Raw genomic sequence first — 21386 nt, 5'->3', positions numbered from 1 at the left:
CTAACCTACACTGAGGCTCAAAAGAAGTATGCACGTCTTCATACTGTGTTAATGACGTCGAGCTATGCTTTAGTTACATCTTCACCTCTTCCTCCCCCTTCCTTACCCCAGTTCTTGAACCCCTCTCCTCTCCCCCTCCCCTGCAGTTCCCACACCCTCCCCTCCAGGCACCACTCCTCCCCCTCAGCTGGAGAAATGTCCCACTTCTTATGGCGTATGCCGGTCAAGGGCGCCCCTCCCAGGAACCCCCCTTCCCAGCACATTCCAGGCCAGAGGTCTGCTGCCACACGACCACCACGAGAACCACGGTCTGTGGGCCCCCAGGTCGCGCGCTCTCTTTCTGTTCAAGATCTTGCTGCAGCTGGCTCCTTTTTGCAGCATAGCCCTCCTTGATCTCAAATGGGAAAGAAGAAGAAACATATGCGGTGCATTCAAATTCTAAGGCCTCAGATTTTTTTTCTAATTAACTACTCACCCGAAATCGATGAAACTGGCATTACTTATCGACGTAATCGCCCTGCAGACGTACACATTTTTCACAACACTGACGCCATTATTCCATGGCAGCAGTGAAGGCTTCTTTAGGAGTCTGTTTTGACCACTGGAAAATCGCTGAGGCAATAGCAGCACGGCTGGTGAATGTGCGGCCACGGAGAGTGTCTTTCATTGTTGGAAAAAGCCAAAAGTCACTAGGAGCCAGGTCAGGTGAGTAGGGAGCATGAGGAATCACTTCAAAGTTGTTATCACGAAGAAACTGTTGCGTAACGTTAGCTCCATGTGCGGGTGCGTTGTCTTGGTGAAACAGCACACGCACAGCCCTTCCCGGACGTTTTTGTTGCAGTGCAGGAAGGAATTTGTTCTTCAAAACATTTTCGTAGGATGCACCTGTTACCGTAGTGCCCTTTGGAACGCAATGGGTAAGGATTACGCCCTCGTTGTTCCAGAATATGGACACCATCATTTTTTCAGCACTGGCGGTTACCCGAAATTTTTTTGGTGGCGGTGAATCTGTGCGCTTCCATTGAGCTGACTGGCGCTTTGTTTCTGGATTGAAAAATGGCATCCACGTCTCATCCATTGTCACAACCGACGAAAAGAAAGTCCCATTCATGCTGTCGTTGCGCGTCAACATTGCTTGGCAACATGCCACACGGGCAGCCACGTGGTCGTCCGTCAGCATTCGTGGCACCCACCTGGATGACACTTTTCGCATTTTCAGGTCGTCATGCAGGATTGTGTGCACAGAACCCACAGAAATGCCAACTCTGGAGGCGATCTGTTCAACAGTCATTCGGCGATCCCCCAAAACAATTCTCTCCACTTTCTCGATCATGTCGTCAGACCGGCTTGTGCGAGCCCGAGGTTGTTTCGTTTTGTTGTCACACCATGTTCTGCCTTCATTAAACTGTTACACCCACGAACGCACTTTCGACACGTCCATAACTCCATCACCACGTGTCTCCTTCAACTGTCGATGAATTTCAATTGGTTTCACACCACGCAAATTCAGAAAAACGAGTGATTGCACACTGTTCAAGTAAGGAAAATGTCACCATTTTAAGTATTTAAAACAGTTCTCATTCTCGCCGCTGGCGGTAAAATTCCATCTGCCGTACGGTGCTGCCATCTCTGGGACATATTGACAATGAACGCAGCCTGATTTTAAAACAATGCGCATGTTTCTCTCTCTTTCCAGTCCGGAGAAAAAAAATCGGAGGCCTTAGAACTTGAATGCACCTCGTAAGTCCCAGGTCAAGGAGCCTCTGGTGTCGCTACAGGTCCTGTTGCCCCTTCCTTGTCGGTGACGGGTGGTGACCCAGCGGCATGACTGGCTTTAGCCTGTTCACCCCCGATTTGAATCATTATTCTGTGGTTATCCAATGTAATTGTAATGGCTATTACCATCACCTTCTGCAGTTGCAATCCCATACATATTTCGTTTTACTCTGCAGCTTCTGTGGTTCTATAGGAATCTTATTTTACTGATGATCACTCACCAACCCTCCGTGGGTTCTTTACTTTGTCACAATCGGGTCGGCCCCCTGCGGGCCTCTGGTGGAGTTTGTACATTGCTCTGTATGGACGTTGCTAGCACGTGGACTCCTCTTCAAACCACATTGGAAGTGGTTGCTGTTAGGGTCCACCTGGACTCTAGGGTCACAGTTTGCAATCTTTATCTCCCTCCTTACAGGACTCTTACATCTGCTGCCTTAACTGCCCTTCTTCAGCAATTTCCTCCTCCCTTCCTCCTGCTCAGGGATTTTAATGCTCTACATCCCTTGTGGGTCAGTGCATTTCCATCCAGTCGGGGTCTTCCCATAGACCAGTTTCATGCAGACCACGACTTGTGCTTTCTTAATGGTGGCTCCCCTACCCATTTCAGTGCCGGTCATTGTACCTTTTTTGCCATTGATCTTTCTCATTCTTCTCCCTCCCTCCTCTCTTCATTACACTGGTTGCCACATGACGACCTTTGTAATGGTGACCCATTCCCCATTGATTCTCTCACTACCTTCCCACTCCCTGGTGGACAGGTTACGTCGTTGGTCTTTCCACCGTGCTGATAGGCCTCTATATACTGCCCAGGTCGGTTTCCCCCCCCTCCCTCTTTGTCGGGTTGTATTGATGACGACCTTCGTGATGTGTCTGATGCGATTGTTCGTACTGCTAGCCTTGCTATCCCACACTCATCTGAACCATTTCGCCGCTGGCAAGTCCCGTGGTGGAGTACAGCCATACGCCATTGCCATCCTTGATCTCCGTTACTTAATCAAACGGAGCAAACGGGTGTGTTGGGAATGCTTTGATTCTTCCCTCGGGTCTACTGTCCCTATGTCACGGGTAAGGGCTACACTTCGCTCTCAAGATAATGTGTACTAGAATATGACGAGAGTTTCTACTGCTTGGCTTTGTGCTTGCCAACCCTCCTTGGCCAGTAATGTCACCAGAATTTGTCATGCTATCCCTCAGTACAACAGCCAACAACTCTTGTCAATCAATGACAAGCTGAATACCTGCTTGCATAAGGGCATGGGCCAATGCATTATTGACTCCCTCGGTTTGTGAAGCTCTTTGTCTTGAATAAATCATTCATTTTTTCTCAAATTACGGTCATTTGTTTGTCTTTACATGTAAATAACATCTACACATTCTTGACGCACTCAGATAATGTCTTTGTGGTTCATTGCTTTTATATGGGATTTCGGAGCCGAAGGCCTACTCGTGTACCCTTCATGACGGCACAACACAAAGCTTTACACCTTGCCTGGGCCCGTCAACACCAACACTGGACTGTTGATGACTGGAAACATGTTTCCTGGTCAGACGAGTCTCATTTCAAATTGTATAGGGCAGATGGACGTGTACGGGTATAGACAACCTCATGAATCCATGGACCCTACATGTCGGCAGGAGACAGTTCAAGCTGGTGGAGGCTCTGTAGTAATGTGGGGCGTGCGCAGTTTGAGTGATGTGGGACCTCTGATATGTCTAGATATGACTGACAGGTGACACATACGTAAGTTTCCTGTCTGATCACGTGCATCCATTCATGTCCATTGTGCTTTCCAACAGACTTGGGCAATTCCAGCAGGACAATGCAACACCCCACACATCCAGAATTGCTACAGAATGGTGGCCGTCGGAACTGTTTAAACTCCGAAGTGTGTTCCTGGAGCCAAACTCCCCAGACAAGAACATTATTGAGCATATCTGGGATGCCTTTCAATGTGCTGTTCAGAGAGATCTCCACCCCTTCGTACTCTTACAGATTTATGGACAGCTCTGCAGGATTCATAGTGTCACTTCCCTCCAACACTGCTTCAGACATTAGTCCTGTCCATGCCACATCGTGTTGCAGCACTTCTGCATGCTTGCGGGGGCCCTACACTGTATTAGGCAGGTGTACAAGTTTCTTTGGCTCTTCAGTGGATATATATGAATTATTTGTCTCTCTCTTCCTGTCGTTGTGTAAATTATAGATTCCCTGAAATTTATATTTATTTACAGTGTGTACTGCTAAGGAGTATATTTACTGCTAGTATGTCTTAAATTATTGAAGCCATTTCCAAATTTTTTTTTTCCCTTTCGTCATGTGCTTTCTTTCTTTAGTACCTTCCATGGCAATTTAAAAGAGACCATCCTAGCATTATCATGAAGCATTAGATCACAGAAAACCTAGCTCAGGTTGGCTGAACTAGACACGATTCACTGTCTTCATGAATTAAAGTCTATTGCCAATTCAGTCAGTCTACCTAGTTTTGATTTTATTTCATTTACTTTTGCCATTGCAATCACCTTTTATTTTCAAATAGATTGTGAATAAAAACAAATATAATATTTATTTCAATTGGGGGCTCTTGCAGTGTGATGAAATAGTACGACAGTTGAGAGAGGGAGGGGTGTTCTATTAAAACATAGTAATTCTTTGTACATGTGATTTGTTTTGTTCATGGTCACTAATGAACTGTTTCCTTCTGCAGGACGTATGCTTCCTGTGATTCCATCACTCGTAACGAAGCAAGTGAGGTAATTATGAATGATTAAGTTAGTTGAAATAGGATAATTAATAGTTTGTATATTGAATTAATGAATATAATCTGTGATACCAGTAAATTAATGTTTTATCATGGGAGTCTGATAGTTGTGTGTAGTAGCACTTACTATCATTTCAGTCATGTTCAGTCCTCAATTAAATGAGTTCACAGTTCATTTTTGTAGATGGCATTACAGCACCAGAAAATTGCACATACTCGGTTAGCATGAATGATACAAGGTTTGAATCTGTTATCTGTAAAAGTTAAAACAGAGCAACTATCACTGGGAATATCTTAGACAAAGGGCAATCATTTAACTTTTAAAGGACCAGGTTATAGAGCAAAGTGTAAGATTTGTGCATCAGTTTACTGAAGTAAACAATATAAATTCTAATTAAGTGAGATAGAGATAATGAACTGAATTCAGCACAGGACCCAATACTGGTAACTAAAAACACGTCCTATCAAGAAATGTGCACTCGTGAAGCAGATCAAAATGAGATTGACAATGCTAAGACATGAATATGGCTCCTCTTTCCAATAGCTTGTATGGGACCTGGTAATGGGAGTCTGTGCCACAGTGTAACATTGTGCCATTTTGATCATCTCACTTGCCTGGAAACGTGATAATTTTATATATAAATTAAAAATGTGTGTCACATCAGAGGTGGGGCCAGTTGATGGGGTATATGGGTTGTAATCCCAGTCAGGCACACAATTTCAACTTTTCATATCAAACAGGAAATTTGTCAGCTGGTGTAACAGTATGCTATCCAAGTTAAGCTTTCTCATGATAAGGTTGTGATCAGCCAAGACAAATTTCATATTAATTGATTCTAAAGAATGTTCATTGTCAAAGACACTTTGCGAATTGGTTGCTTAGGGCCATACGAAATAAACACTTGTTGGCTTTCATTTTAGCCCAATGTTCTGTCATGGACAACTAGTGTGTGTGTGTGTGTGTGTGTGTGTGTGTGTGTGTGTGTGTGTGTGTTTCTGTTGCTACAGCTATGTATGTTGTTTGATCCTTTCTTCTTCCTGAAAATCCCATGTTTGAGAGACTTTCCTGATTGCTTATTGGACAGTACATTTTCCAGTCCTTATTGTTTTAAGGTCTTTTTACCAGTTATTTGTAGTAGTTTTATTTTTTCAAGAAAATTTGAATCTGATGGATTAACCTGTGTGAGCCAATTCTTTCTGTGTGTGTTCTATGAACTGGATTCTTTGCATTCACATTGCAACTCAGATTTTGTGGTTTTGGTGTGGATTTTATTTATTTCTCTGTGAATGCCTACTTTATGATGATTATTGCCTTTACATCTTAATACAAATGTAACTAGTATTCGAAAGAGTGTGTCTTGGTCAGTGATGATATACACTTCCTTTGTAAATTGACAGATATTGAAAACCCTTTATACCCTTTGTTTGCTGTGTTGCAGAATTTGTTCTGTGCACAGTCACCTGGCATTCACAATGTTAACTGTTCCATGTGTCATATAAATCTAGTTTTGTGAATCATCGTTTTCCAAAAGCAATGTACATGCTATTTCCACATGAAAATAATAGATGGAAAATTTGTATTGGGTATTGGCAGCAAATTTCAGTCTTTTGCACCATAATTACCACTAAGTTACTCATTATAATAATGAATATTGCAGGATGGAAACAATGAATGAAAATAAAGAAATGCACCCACCTGCCAGGACGTGTGTGATTGGTTCCCTGTAGACATATGTAATAGTGCAGAAAATTTAACTAGTTCGGTATACTCTTCAGTACTGTTCTGGTATATGCCTTGTGGGTATTCTATCAGCAATCTTTTCCATAGACTGCCATTCCCAGCATCCTATCAATAAATTGAACCTTCTCATTCGCTTTTACCACAGCTGAGTTTGTGAATGTTCCACTTCTGATCTCTAAACCTTGTTCCTACCACGTATTTGTACAACAGGATTCATTCATTCATTCATTAGTAACTTCCTTTGTGATTAATAAAGCATGTATTCAATTCTTAAATTTCAGTAAATGTAAAATTTTATTTTCAAGAGACGGTTGTCCTTGTTTGTACCAAGCGGGTAATTTGTGAAGAACTGGCTGAAAATTACTAAAATTTGTGTTGGGCAAATCCTCCTTATAGTTAATAGCATCGTCTAAGAAAAGACTGAGAATGTAGAAGATACTTTGCACTGACTCATTAATGTGTAACATGAATACCAGTTCTGTTCTTACATTTTCTAGAGTACACCAAGTGTTGCTTATGTGTCTTATAAATAAGACACTTTTCAGTGTCATATGCTGTGTCCTGTCTGTTAGCACTTAGGAGCCTAGGAAACAGCCCATTTGTGGCATTATGGGAAGCATTACTGGCACATATGTAAGCAATGTATATTAAAGAGTAATAAATCCTTAAAAAAGGACTGGGCTTAAAGATTTAATTTTCATATTCACTTTAGTTCTTGGGTGATAGATCATCAAATTTTAAAATAATGATGACTGAAAGTATAATTATTCTCCCAAGAAAAAAGTCCAGTGTGAGTTATTGAGCAATTTCTTCCTCTTGAGCTTCCAAAATTTTTTGCTCATGCAACAAACATGGCGTATTTGTTGCAGAATGACAGCAAACTGTGAAACCTAATGAGTGCATGTATGAAATAGTCAATGTGACTGTATTGGCTCAGCTATTTGCGACAGCAGCTGTCATGTTTGCTAATGTTTCTTTCAAAATAATTCTTAAGATTAACAACAGGAGGCAGCACCAATCAAGGAATAAGTAGTGAGATGTCCATGCATTGTTCTTATATTAAATGAGTCCAGTTTTTGACAAGTAGGTGGCTCATGCATTGAGAAAATTTCTGCCTGGGCAGTACTCCAGTGCAGTCTTTTTAACACAAAATTGTGGCTCAATCTATGCTTGGGTTTGGTCTCCAAATTGTTGGGAATTACTCAGTCCAGTCATAATGAAATATCTCACTGAACATATCTTATTTATTATACGACAGTGTAGCACAGAGAAAAATGTTTTTTGGGACTAAGAAAACTGAATTGACCTGTTCAACTGTATCCATGGTGTGGGAAGAAGAGTGGTTTTAATTTATGCTAATTTTGATGAATAGGTCATTCTATTACAAGCAGAAATGATGGACAGAGATCAGTATTTGTGTGAACTGTGATTTGGTAGCTCTGTGAGTCAGTGTAACTACCAGCCAAAAAGGTTCAATTCCTAGCCATTCCTAGGATTTTTCTTGCCACTTAGGACTTTGCCATCATTAGCAATGTTTTGTGTATTTGAGAAAGGTCAAGTTCCACGATTAGCTTTGAGTCCATGTAAAATTGAAGGTGCACCTAAAATGGGCTCAGTAAGACAGTTCAAAGGTTTGAGGAATGCTCTAGTATACACCACCTCAAACAGGACCAATAAAGTGCTGTAGTTGGATTTGAACACCATCTTTGAGTTGAGGACAGCTGTATATTGAGTGTTAATCATTTCTACTTCTAAGTGCTATCTTTCCAGTTCCAGTAAACAGTTTTTACTCAAGTTATCTGTAGTAAATTGTAGTCAAGACAACTGGTCATCTTCTCATTTGGCTACTTATTCCATTTGAAATTTTCAGTATGAAATAGGCATAAGTGTTAAAAATGAGCTATTTTAATTTGCTTTTAGTAACTTCAGTATTCTGTAACACTTGAATGTATCAATAAACAGTTTGTTTACACATTTGCTTTGTTATCATATGAGAGAATGTTTAGAAAGCTGCCTTGATATTTAGTATGGGAGGATCTTGATGATAAATAGGGAGCAGGTTTAGTTGAGAAATGTGTTAAAAAACTGAAATATTACAACACTGTGTCAGCCTACATGTTGAACTCCAAAGTAGGGAACCTTACAGATATTAGGTCGGTCTGTGCTACAACTATATTCCTCTTCTTTGTACCACGTAGGCTCTCCAGTGAAAATACAGCTTCTCTGTGAGAAGAAACTATGTACCATAGAAAGTTAACCAGTAACTTAAGTACTGTTCCAGAAAAAAATATTCAGTTTTGAGAAGAATTTGATTGGAAATAAACATTTTGGGAGATTGAGTCTGTCCTATGCAAACCGTTTTTAATTCTTTACCCTATTATGGATCCAGTACCCAAAAAAACTTGCATGTAATTTCATGAGAAATTGTGTGTGTAAATACAAATACTCAAAAAATTTTTAGGTAAGATGATCTCAGAAAAGCTCACACAAGGATACAGTCCCAAATGGAGCAGAGATAGCAAATGCATCAGCCTCGGAGTTGCAAATTGTTGCAGCTGTGTTGGAAAAGAACTAGATCTCAAAGAGCTCATGGAAAGCACTGAAGCAGAAATAATTTCAAATACTAAAAACTGGTTAATGCTATAGGTAATTTCAGCCGAAATTTTTACCAAGGACCAAATGGTGTACAGAAAGGATAGACTAAGTTTGGTTGGTGGGGACATGTTTGTTGCTATTAGTAGTAGTTTATCTTGTCGTGAAATTGAAGTAGATAATTGATGTGAGTTAGTAAGGGTAGCGGTTACACCAAACAACCAGAGTAAATTAATAATTGGCTTCTTTATTGCTCCCTCTCCCTGACTCAGATTATAGTTGCTGGAAGGTCAAAGAATACTTTTAGTCTCATTTCGAATAAGTATCAGACTTAAAGAATTATAATTGGTGGTGACTTCAACTTACTCGATATTTCCGTGAAAATATATTATTTAAAGTCGATGGTAGGAGTGAAACATTGCCCGAAAGTCTACTACATGCTTTCTCTGAAAATTACTGTGAGCAATTAATTCATGAGCCCACACAAAGTGTGAATGAGTACAGTAACGTACTAGACTTCTTAGTGACAGTCAGTCCTGAGCAAGTAGTGTCATGATGGATACAGGAATTGGGGACCACAAAGTTGTTACAGTGAGATAGAACACCATAACACCCATCTCTATCGAAAATAAATGTAAACTATATCTATGTAAAAAAAGCAGATACAAATTTGCTTTAGTACCTTCCTCAGAGACGGGCCCCATTGTTTCCATACTAACTATACAAGCATTGTCTAAATGTGGGCCACATTCAAAGAAATATTGCGGACAGCAGTTGAGAGCTTGGCACTAAGAAATTGATGAGAGATGGGACAGATCCTTTGATACATGTCAGGCCTCTGTTGCAGAAGCAACAAAAACAGCATGCCAAATTTTAAAAAAATGCAATATCTCGTGACGATTGATGACAGTTCAGGGTGGACTTCAGTACAAGATTCTTTTAATGGTATCCACAACGAAACTGTCAAGAAATCTGTGTGGGAGCAATGATAATATTACTGATGATAGCATTGCTAAAGTGGAATTACTAAACAAAGTTTTCAAGAATTCTGTTGGCAAGGAATATGGAGTAAATATTCCAGAATCCAATCAAGACCAGCTGGTAATATGAGTAACTTGAAAGTAGATACTTGTGGTATAGCGAAGCATTTTAAATCGCTTAAAAAAGGCATGACTTTCAGTCCAGATTGTATACCGAATAGGTACCTATCAGAGTATGCTGATGAAATAGCTCCATTTTTAGCGATTATATACAGCTACTTGCTCGATAAAAGATCTGTATATAAAGACTGAAAAGTTGCACTGGCCACACCAATAAATGAGAAAGGAAATACGAATAACCCACTGAATTAGTGATCTACATCATTGAGGTCTATTTGTTCTAGGATTGTGGGACATATTCTATTTCCTAATATTATGAAATACCTCGAAGAAAACGATCTATTGACACATAAGTGGCACAGATTGAGAAAATGTTGTTCTTGTGAAACCCTTTAGGCTGTTTATTCACATAAAGTAATGGGGTAGAAACAACAGCAACTCTCAAGTTGTTTACATTTTTCTTGATGTCCAGAAGGCTTTTGACTCTGTTCTTCACAAGCAGTTTGTAATCAGATAGTGTGTGTACAGAGTATCATATCAGCTTTGCAACTGGATTTGTGATTTCCTGTCAGAAAGGTCACAGTTCATAGTAATCGACAGGAAGTCATCTAGTGAAGGCAAAGTGATACCTGGAGTTCGCCAAAGAAGTGTTGGAGCCCATCATTCTTCCTAAACTATTTAAATGATCTTGGGAGACATATATTATTTACTGCTGATGTCATTATTTACTGCTGATATCATTGTTAAGAAATGGAGCTGCTGAAGGCATAAGCCACACTCTTGTGTGGTCAATTTTACACAAGCAGTTAATTTATCCATTTCACTTACTGTGAGACCACAAGCCTGATTGCAGTTCTGCCATTGGGGTCTTCAGTCAGAGCACTGAAAATCTGCTGCTCACAACTTGCATTTTATTAACAATAAGGTGGAAGATACACAAAATGTGATGATAAATTATCACACTAACCACATATGGCCAGATGGAGACCATCAAACATTTGTGGAATCAAAGCATTAGATTTGTTTTAGTATCGGTGTGTGGGCAGGAGAGTGGGTAACACACTCATAGGGCTGTACAGTTTACCAGAGCATTACGCCAATGCATGGTGAAAATCTGCAACAAAGACCTACCAGAACATTAAATTACAGCCATTATTATTATTATTATTATTATTATTATTATTTATTATTATTTATTATTACTATCATCATCTTACATCCGATATACAAAAAGGAGAAAAAATAAATCCAGATAACTACAGAAGCAGTTATTATTGCCTGTTCCTACACAACAAATTACACATGATATCAGAGAATCTTACCTTTGCATCAAGACAACAGATGTCACATATGGATGACGGAGCACCATCCAGTTTTCTATGGCTTGTACAACTACACCTGACACAAACATTTAATGAACAAAGAATTGGGTAGGGAGGTCCTATAGTAAGGCCTCCCCATTCACCTGACCTTGATCCTTTGATTTCTGGCTATGGGGTCATTTAAAGGCACTGGAGCATTTTACTGGTATCGACAATGTACACATGGTACAGAGGTGTGTCTCCCATGCATATGACCACATATGAGAGCAGGAAGGTGTGTTCACACAAATTCATGATTCTTTGAGGGGGGACTGAAGCATGTGGGGGAGTGAATAACAACCACATTGAGCACCTCCTGTAGTGTGAACATGCAGATGCTATCATAGGACAGACTGACCCATATCTCAACCGTTGTGGTTTTTTTTTTCCACTCGTATGCATATACGACCTTCATTTTTAATTTTGACCAGTACTGTTCCTGTGATAATATGGAATACTTTTCAGACATCCTGTATTTGCAGGCAGTGTTCCACTATCAACTCAATTGTAGAATACAGAAGGCATCTGGAATTGAAATTGGTTATGGGTACTGTGCCTTAAATGTGATTCATGTCGACGTAGAGTGGAAAGTATGTCGAGCATTGAAAACATAACTTGAGTGGACTACTCATAAACAAAAGATAGTTTGATGCATAAATTGTCTCTATTCTATTTCTATTCCTACTTACAACTGAGTCATCAAAATAAAATATAGAAGGCAGATTTAGTTTGTATTTCCAACAAAACTGTTCCCGTGTGTAAGATGTGTAGATACAAAATTTCAGGAGGAAAGAAAATTAAACCAATATAAGTGAAATGAAAGTGAGACATTCAGCAAAGAATATTGGTGTAGCAGAACTTAATTAAAAAAAATAGGAGAAACCACAGAGAAGATATGATCAGTTGTAGGAGCTTTTCAGATCAGACAGCAAAAAAATACAACAAAAACCATACCAAAATTTTAGTCGGAGACTTTAATGCTCAGTTAAAAACTGAAAAGAGATACAGAGATGCTGTAGGGAAATTGCCTGCAAAAGGAGCAGTGAACAAGAATGGCATAAAGTGGTGGAATTCTGCAGAAATCATGACATGATCTCAGTCAACATACTTCACGAGAAGACTAAACAAACTCAAAACGTCCAGACCGCAAAAAGGGGAATGGGAACTGGATCGTGTTTGCATGGATAAGAACTATCGCAGGGAAGTTCACAGTGTGAAAGTCCTGGGAGGAATAGACACTGGTTCAGATAATTACTGGATTAAAATAAAAATAAAGTTCAGCTCATTGGCAAAAGTCGTACTCAAAAAAGAAAAGGATCTATGATCCCCTTAAACTAGTAAATAACAAGGAAAATGAATGAACAAGGGATATAAGTCTATAGATGAACTAGAGGAAATACTTTCCCAATTGAAACAAATAGCCCAATAAACCCAAGGCAAAAACAATAATTGTGGAATAATGAATATGATAAAACTGGAAGATAGCCACCAAGTCTGATTGAGGTCTGAGTAATAAAAAAAAAAAAAAAAAAAAATCGCACTTTGAACTAACAATTCTAGGAAAGATAACTCAAAATATAGTAAGAAGATTTAGATGCCAATAGTCAATACCAAGGTGCTATAATAATAGAAACAAATAGTGAGAAAACAAACTAGGACATTACTACAAAACATTTAGCAGACAACTCCAAAGATATTATCTTCTAAAGATAAAAACAATAAGAGGGCCATAGCAGTAGGGGAAATACAGAAAATTTAGCAGAAATATTTAACAAACTGCTAAACTGTAAAGATCCCCCAGAACTACTTCAAATGCACACAGAAACTGCAATAAAAACACCACCACAAAATACAAAACCGTGAAGTCTACAAAGTTTAAGAACTAAAAAGAAAGTGGAGAAAATGTGGACTGTAGAAATGTGCAACGGAACCAATGAAGATATCATTATACCAAAGCATGGCGAAAGTTTGGAATGTAGACTAGAATGTTGGACAACAGCTATAATACATCCATACATGTGTTACACAAAAAGGAGAACAAACAAAATCGCCTAACAAAGGAAGGTTTTCCCTCCTGGTTTGCACTTATAAAGTAGTGTTAAGAATTCTGTACAATCACTGTAAAGATAAACTTGAATGGGATCTAGGAGCTTACCAAGGAGGATTTAAACCCTGGAGAAGCTGCCCTGTACAGATTATCACTTTACAATTAGTAATAGTGTATAAAAGAAGTCACAAACAAGAAATCAATACCCATGTAGACTTGAAAAAAGCCTATGACTGTATCTACAGATCTTTGATGTTTAATATATTAAGGATTTTTGGACTTCATCCCAAACTAATAAAATGATAAAATTAGCCCTCACAAACACCAGATCAAAAGTAAAATCCAGAGGAGAACTATCTGAGCTGTTTAAAGTGAAAACAGGGCTAAGACAGAGTGATCATCTATGACCACAATTCTTAAACTGTGCTCTAGACTACTTGATAAATGAATGTTACAAGGAAAAGCTTAAAAAACTGTGTTTAAAGTCACTCAGAGAAACAGATTTGACAGAATCCTAAAAGTAGAAAGAGGAATAGTGAGAACATGTATAAATTAAAAAAAAAAAATAGGAGGAAGAACAGTGGAAAATAGTGCCAAATGAAGTAGTGTAGAAGGAAATGGAGGCTATTGTAGAGGCATATTCTATATGTAAAGAGAGGTATTATTTTTTTGACTGCATAATGGGGATACCATAAACTAGATGGACAAGAAGAATTTCAGTGAAACTCTTGAATCTGAAGCAAAAAGTCAGATGGGTCAAGCAAGTTAGAGTGAATGTAAGAGAATGGGGAATAACTCTGGATGATCTGCAAAACAAAACAGAAAATCTCAAGAAACTGAAAAACAAGAAACAAACTAAAAGTAGGCAAATTACACACAATGAAATGGGTAGTTACAGGTAAGGAAAGACGACAAACATTAGAATGAATGAGGATATATTGAGCTATTCAAAAGGAGCAAAACATGCACTTACTGAAGACGGTGACCTGCAAATAATTGACTAAAGTTGTTCATTGAGGCCATAAAAGTAAAATAAATAAATAAATGTAGGACTAGTATTGAGGAAGGAGGACTGTTTATAAAGAAAATGAGGCGTAGTCACAAGCCCTAGATTTTAGAGGCGACTGTGCTCAGCAGCTTTGAAAGCAGTTCGTACATCCGTCCGTTTGTCATATTCTGTGGACGACTTACAAGCTCAAAGAGTACAGGGGTTTGGAATGAGTCAGGTTATGCGTATTGACAGAGAGCCAGCCATCAGGCACATTGAATTAACAGTGAACCATAAGCTGTTGAATGGAAAGTAATTTTTGTGCTTTTGTTTCTCACACTACTGGGTTGGCATTAATTATTAGTAAACTAGTTCTAAATTCAGTACCTAAAGTTGTGTTTTGTTTTGTTGAAATAGGTGTTTTGATTCCACTAATTTACTTTGCCATTTCAGGTGCAACATGACACCTCATATGCAGCAACTGGAAGAAGACCACAGAAAAAGAAGGAAAGTAGCAGCCAAGAATTTGCTGTCCTATTTGAACACAAACTAACAAACTAAAAGCTGACTATTTTAGTACAATATACTAGTGCTGTGGCTGTGATTGAGATACTGAAAGGAAATCTAATTTCTTACTCTTCTGATGTGCAGTATAAGAAACTTTTGTAACATAATATGTTTGGGCAATTTTGCCCATTTTACCATATAAAATGGAAGACTGTTCTGTATATATAAGATGTTTATTATTATTATTATTATTATTATTATTATTATTATTATTATTATCATCATCATCTACTTTAATTTCTAAATTTACATTTTATTAAAAATGTGTTGCTATTGTTAATTTTGCTACTTCAGTTTATTGTATTGCCAAACAAAAATAATGTGTTCATAAACTTTGGTGATCTCGTGTGTGTGTGTGTGTGTGTGTGTGTGTGTGTTTTTACTGTTATGCTCAGAGATTTTTTGTGTGTTTAAGAGGCTCTAATTTGACTTAATTGCCATTCCTCCAAGATGTAGGTTAAGTTGTTCTACTTGTACTTCCTCTCTTTGATAGCTGTTAGTTATAAATGTCGTACCTCCATAGTATAATACAGCTTCTGTATCTGTAGCATCTAAGTTTCTTGCTTATATCTGTTTTGGTCACTGTACTTTTCTTCCAGTGCTCACACACATTCTCTCAATTTTGTACAAATAAAACATTGTTTGTAGTTTGTAACCACAGTGTGCCTTAGTCGGACTTTCACATGTGACACCAGTATGTAAGACTGAATTATATATAAATTGTCTTCCACATATGTCTAAATTATTAAAGTAAATCTGGCAGACATTATATTTGTAGGAAAGGTTTATTTTGGAAAGGGAAGAACTGCTATAGTTTTTAATATTTATGAAACTTTTGCACTCCATTTTATAATTTCTTGTATTTTAGCTACTTTTTCAAGTGTGTGTTAGGAAAGAAAGGTTTATAGTAGAATATTTCATATTACTTGATGTACTGAAATTACTATTTGTATTGTTTTTCTTTTTTTACAGATATGACCTTTTTATATGTTGAGTTGTTATAGCTCCATAAGACAGAACATGTGTGTTCTTCATTTTATAACACTGTGCCAGACATGTAAACAGTTTTCCATTTAGCTTTTAATACTCTCTTGTGTAATTAACAAGTACTATAAATGATCTGAGTGATCTATGTTTTTATGGAAGTTATGTTTGTTCGTCAGTCTTATATATTTATTATTATTATTATTATTTTTTTTTGTTTTTTTTTTACATTATTGTTTTGTTCTTCATTTTTATAAATTTTACATTCAATTTTGCAGTGTAAATTTTTGTAAATGCTACATTTTTTATTTCAGTTTACATGTTACTTGTTTTTTCATCATCTGTGTTTTCTTCTTCTTCTTCTTCTTCTTCTTCTTCTTCTTTTCCTCCTCCTCCTGCTGCTGCTACCACCACTACAACAACAACAACAACAACAACAACAACAACAACAACATACTTCATGCCATTAACAAAGGTTGTTCCTGCCAGCTAGTCAGATCTGCATGTTCATTGTAATGTAATACCTGTTGTAAATTACTTCAATTAAGTGACAGTTTGGCAAGCCATGAAAATTTTATATGTAGAGCCCCTTCGCTCTATTTTTGTTTTTCTGTAGAAACCATAAGTAGTGATCAATAATACTTCTTCAGTTGTTTTAAAATACTAATCTTGCAATTCCATTTGTCCTCTATTTTAAAATGGATGACGCTTCACGGTTTTCAGTGTTTCAACATAATTATGACCATCTGCTGCTGCCCTTATATTTTAATTTTTTCTTCTGTTCAGTCACTCGTATATTGCCTGCTGCCTTGCTGTCACCTGGTGTTCTGAGAAGTAAGACATTTCAGTAAATAGAATTTTGCTTTTTTTGTGGCTCATATTGAAATTTATATGGCTTCTTGTACATTTATATTTTTGTATGTATTATTTTGATGTGGATTTGTCATAGTTTTTGTTTCATGCATAAAAAGAGACCTTAGTTTTAACTATGTGAAAGAAAATCATACTGTAGTGATGGTATCTGATTCACAGTATTTTCATGCATTTTTAGTTTGCAGTGCCATAAAATGAGATGTTGTGCATTAATTAAATCAGTATTGTGTATCCCATATTGAAATATATTGGGGAGGGGGATCCCAATAATATTTTGTTAGCAAGAGTGCTGTTGACAGATGAACAAAATTCATTACATGCATCTGTATTGCATTTTCTTAGACTTTTATGATTTGTTGTAATGAAACTATGGTTATTTATATTCTTGATTAAGTGTCAATGAATACCGTCATTATTCTGCAGTAGCACTTTTTGCAAGTTACGGGCATATTAACAGTAAAATCTATTTTTTTTTAGTAAAAATTGACTAATATTATCATACTAATGCTTCTCTTCTTCCATTGTGATTGCTAGTTTTGTACTCATTATGTGATATATTTGCTCAGAAGTATAACAGGCTGCAATGCCATTTTCATATTTGTACTTTTTAGTTCCTGAAAAGCTGATCTCAGCAGTAAGGCTGTGGCTTTAATAGTATTTGATGTGATTGTTGCATTTCAAAAGTTTAATAAACAAATACAATAATTTTGAATGAGTTGTCAATTTAATTTCTTTGCACTGAAATGGTAACTTTGATCTATCTATGATGCAGTTGGACAGAGAAATGAAAGCTATTCCCCATTTCATTTGTATCCTTGAACCGTTTTTCCTTGTTTGGATGTTGTCTCTCATAGTTGTATGTTTTTATTCTGCAGCAATCAAATCAGAGTAAATAAGCATATCAATTGAGTCACATCGTGTCAATTTTTATACAACTAAACATTTAATAATGATACTAACATCTCAAAAGGTGATTTTTCTCTAATGACTCAACATTTGTGATTTCTCAGTATATGATAATGCATATAAAAATACATACACACGAGCGTTACCCCTCAGTTTCGCTCACATACACATTCAACATGTATATTGCACATACCACTCTTCCTCCCCCAACCTTTTTGTCCACATCTTTTTTCCACCCACCTCTCCACCTCATCCTCCCAGCCCCACCTGTTCACCTCATCCTCCCAGCTCCATATATCTCCTCCGCGCCCTCCCTCTGACCATATGATCCTCCCTCTGACCGTAATAGGGTATTTGACTGTTTCCTGGAAATTGTTTTAAATGGTTGATTGTGTTATTTTACGCTCATAACATGCTTTCTTTCCCGTTGTATTTCAATATTAAAAAGGAAATGAAGCTCCATTTGAGTTGTGATGCCTGTGACATAATGGGCTAGCTCACCGTTCATACTATTGTAGAGCTCATCCACAGTGATATTGCTTTTTTTCTCCTCCAGAATTTGTTTTTGAAAATGGGTAGCAAATGGTGTGTAGTACTACATTGTACAAATACATCCATAGAAACTCTGCATTATCAAAAAACTCCTGAAAAAATTGTTTTTGACTGTTACAAAGAATTAGATGATGTGTAGAATGTGGTTGCACTGTACAGGCAAAATGCCACCACGTCGATGCACAGGTTCTGTAATTTAATTAAAAATATCAGGAATTCTGGAGTTCATGCTAATTCACCTCTGAGATAAGCTTTCCCACTGTTGCAAGGAAGGATAATTCAGCTCCAAGATATGCTTTCCCACTGTTGCAAAGGAGGACAGCATCATTCAATAAAATTAAACTCGCAATGAAAATGGGGAGAATTGACTGTCGTTATACAGAAAGTTTCATGCATTGTTTAGTACTGCAGTTGGTATAGCAATGGTCTTTAGTTGTTCATAAGTCAGTGGTTCAAGTCTGGCCCAAAAGAATATTTTAACCTGTTTGTAAAAGACTCAACAGTCCTCTCATGTGAAAACCAAATCACAATTACAAAATTTCACCACACCAATCAGAAACATGCTATTGAGTTTTCTGTGCCATTTACATGTGCTTGCATTTGCAAAGTCTGTTCACACACATACCATGTTCAAGATGATATCTAGTTTATGTGACCACACACTTTTTAGTTTAATGGAAACAAGTTTTTTTTTTATTTGGTGAAAACTTTCTGAAGTCAAAATCATATAAAAAAAAATTCTTCTTGCTGATGTCCCAACATGAGAAATTCAGTCAAATTGTGCCCCTTTTTTATCTCCGTGCTGGCCAACTAGGATCCTTATTGTTTATACTTTAATCATCTTGCATAAAGATAAAAATTTTCAGGCAATGATGTTAGTTTCCACTCATAAACATCATTAGCTTCCACTCATCATCATAAAAATGGCTCGGAGCACTATGGGACTCAACATCTTAGGTCATAAGTCCCCTAGAACTTAGAACTACTTCAACCTAACTAACCTAAGGACATCACACACACCCATGCCCGAGGCAGGATTCGAACCTGCGACCGTAGCAGTCCCGCGGTTCCGGACTGCACCGCCAGAACCGCACGGCCACCGCGGCCGGCTCTCATCATCATAGCCCTTACATTTGTGTTACACACATGGTTTACATGCTTGATCTCTCTGCGCATACAAAAACTCATGGTCTTATGTCTTGTTGTATTGTTGGTGTGTGGTGATACCTTCACCAATAGCAACTCTTTCCAAAAAGTGAACTGTGTGTACGTACATTAAATGCAATTATCCTTGTTGTCCATAGGCCCAACTGAAATTAATGTGAAGCTATACATGATACATCCCATCATCAAAACATGCTATGTTCATATTTCATGTAATGAGTTTAAAAAAGAATTATGACCTTGCCAGTATTCAAACCTAAACCCTTCAGTTGTTTTGTCAGATGTGTTATCCTTTAGCCACAGAACATAACAACAGTTGTATCTCTCCTGAGTTGCCTCGTATACGAGGAAATCAGTACTAAGATTTGCCAAGAATTTTACTGTGCTGTGGGTCATAGTGCTTGACTGAAGACAACAATCTACATATAAGAGAATGGACCCAGTTGCAAAAAAAAAAAAAAAAAAAAAAATATATATATATAATAATAATAATAATAATAATAATAATAATAATAATAATAATAATAATAATAATAATCTATGGTTCCTTAGTTTTGCAAGAGTTTAATGACATTGCAGGGAGCAGGGAAAAGAATGTCCATACTTTCTGTTGTTACTTATAAATTGTAAACGTAGTTTTTCGTCACTAAATAGCTAAACTGTTTGCAGAAAAAGTACAAAAAAAGCTAGTAACTTCAGCTAATACTCTTACAACACACATATAGGTACACCTTACTCCTAGTCTGTGAAGTGACCAGAGCCTCAGCCAATAACAGAGCGTTTTCTATCACGTGGTCAAGTCTTTAAATGTAATGATTTTGAAGCTTTAATTACACAAAAATAACAGATGTCTTGTGAGAATATAGACTGAAAATGCTATTTGAATGTTGTAATCAATCAGAATAACAACAATCTTACCATATTTTTAACAAAGAAAAATAGCCTGTTTTCTTCCTCCCTCTGACCGTAATGGTCTTCTTCCCTTCGAACATAATGGTTCTCCATCTGACCGTAATTATCTTCCTCCCGCTACTGTAACTGTCATCCTCCTCCCACTCCCCCCCCCTTTCTGCCCATCTCCTCCTCCCACTCCCCCCCCTTCTCCTCTGTCCCACTCCCCCTCTCTCCTCTATCCATCCCCTCCTCCCACTCCCTGTCCATCTCCTCTGCCCCCTCCCTCTCTCCGTGTCCATCCCCTCCTCCCCCACTCTCTTTCTGTACATCTACGCTCCCTCTCTCTGTCAATCACCACCACCTCTCTCTCTCTCTCTCTCTCTCTCTCTCTCTCTCTCTCTCTCTCCACACACAACATACCTGTTGCGCAGGAAATGTTCATGTCAGGTGTAAAAAAAAAAACCTTTTTTCTGTATCTCTACTCCTATGGGAGCTTGGAGGTTTGCATATGGTAAGCTGTATGTGTGCCATATTGTGTTGAAATTGATGCACGCAACTGTATGCCTGTATCACTGGTGACGCTAACCTGTTTCCGAATTACTATTGGGATATAATGACCATTTTAAGGACTTCCCTGAAGGAAAAAACCCAGTGTTCACAAACAGAAATCTCTGGAAGCTTAGATCTCGCTGTTTGTAGTTTACCTCCAGAAGGCAGGAGATAATGTGGTGCTCAGGTCAGCGTCATGTTCCTAGACTTCTAGAAGGTTTTGCGTACTGTTGTGCAGTGTTACCTAATGAACAAAATATGATCTTAATAGACCACTGGACCAACATTTCGATTGGATTGAGCACTCGGTAACACACAGCATGTCATTCTTTGCAGGGGTAAAGCATTAGATATGAACCATTCTTAGTAGAGGTATAGCATTCGACATGAAGATAACTTTGGATGTGTGCCAAGGAAGTTTTATATGGCCATTACAGTTCTCAAATATATAAATGACGAAGTTTTTAGCTCTGTAAGAACGTTCAGTAATGCTACTGTTGTATTGAGAGAAGTCACTATGCCACAAAATTGTA

At 37.9% G+C, this 21386-nt stretch overlaps 1 protein-coding gene across 7 annotated transcripts in view; it reads left to right on the top strand.

Annotated features, from left to right (window-relative positions):
• Positions 1–15105, top strand: part of LOC124555723 (membrane-associated tyrosine- and threonine-specific cdc2-inhibitory kinase) — a 177025-nt gene extending 161920 nt beyond the window's left edge. For all 7 annotated transcript variants that reach the window (XM_047129739.1, XM_047129741.1, XM_047129738.1 and 4 more), the window contains 2 exons: positions 4482–4527; positions 14818–15105. In XM_047129739.1, the coding sequence (XP_046985695.1) occupies positions 4482–4527; positions 14818–14925 (154 nt within the window). In that variant the 3' untranslated portion in view covers positions 14926–15105. The remainder of the gene's footprint in view (positions 1–4481; positions 4528–14817) is intronic.
• The last annotated feature ends 6281 nt before the right edge of the window (positions 15106–21386 follow it).

The sequence above is a fragment of the Schistocerca americana genome, chromosome X, assembly GCF_021461395.2.
Source record: "Schistocerca americana isolate TAMUIC-IGC-003095 chromosome X, iqSchAmer2.1, whole genome shotgun sequence".
In the NCBI taxonomy this organism is placed as follows: Eukaryota; Metazoa; Arthropoda; class Insecta; order Orthoptera; family Acrididae; genus Schistocerca; species Schistocerca americana.
This window is presented reverse-complemented; position numbering and strand designations above follow the sequence as displayed.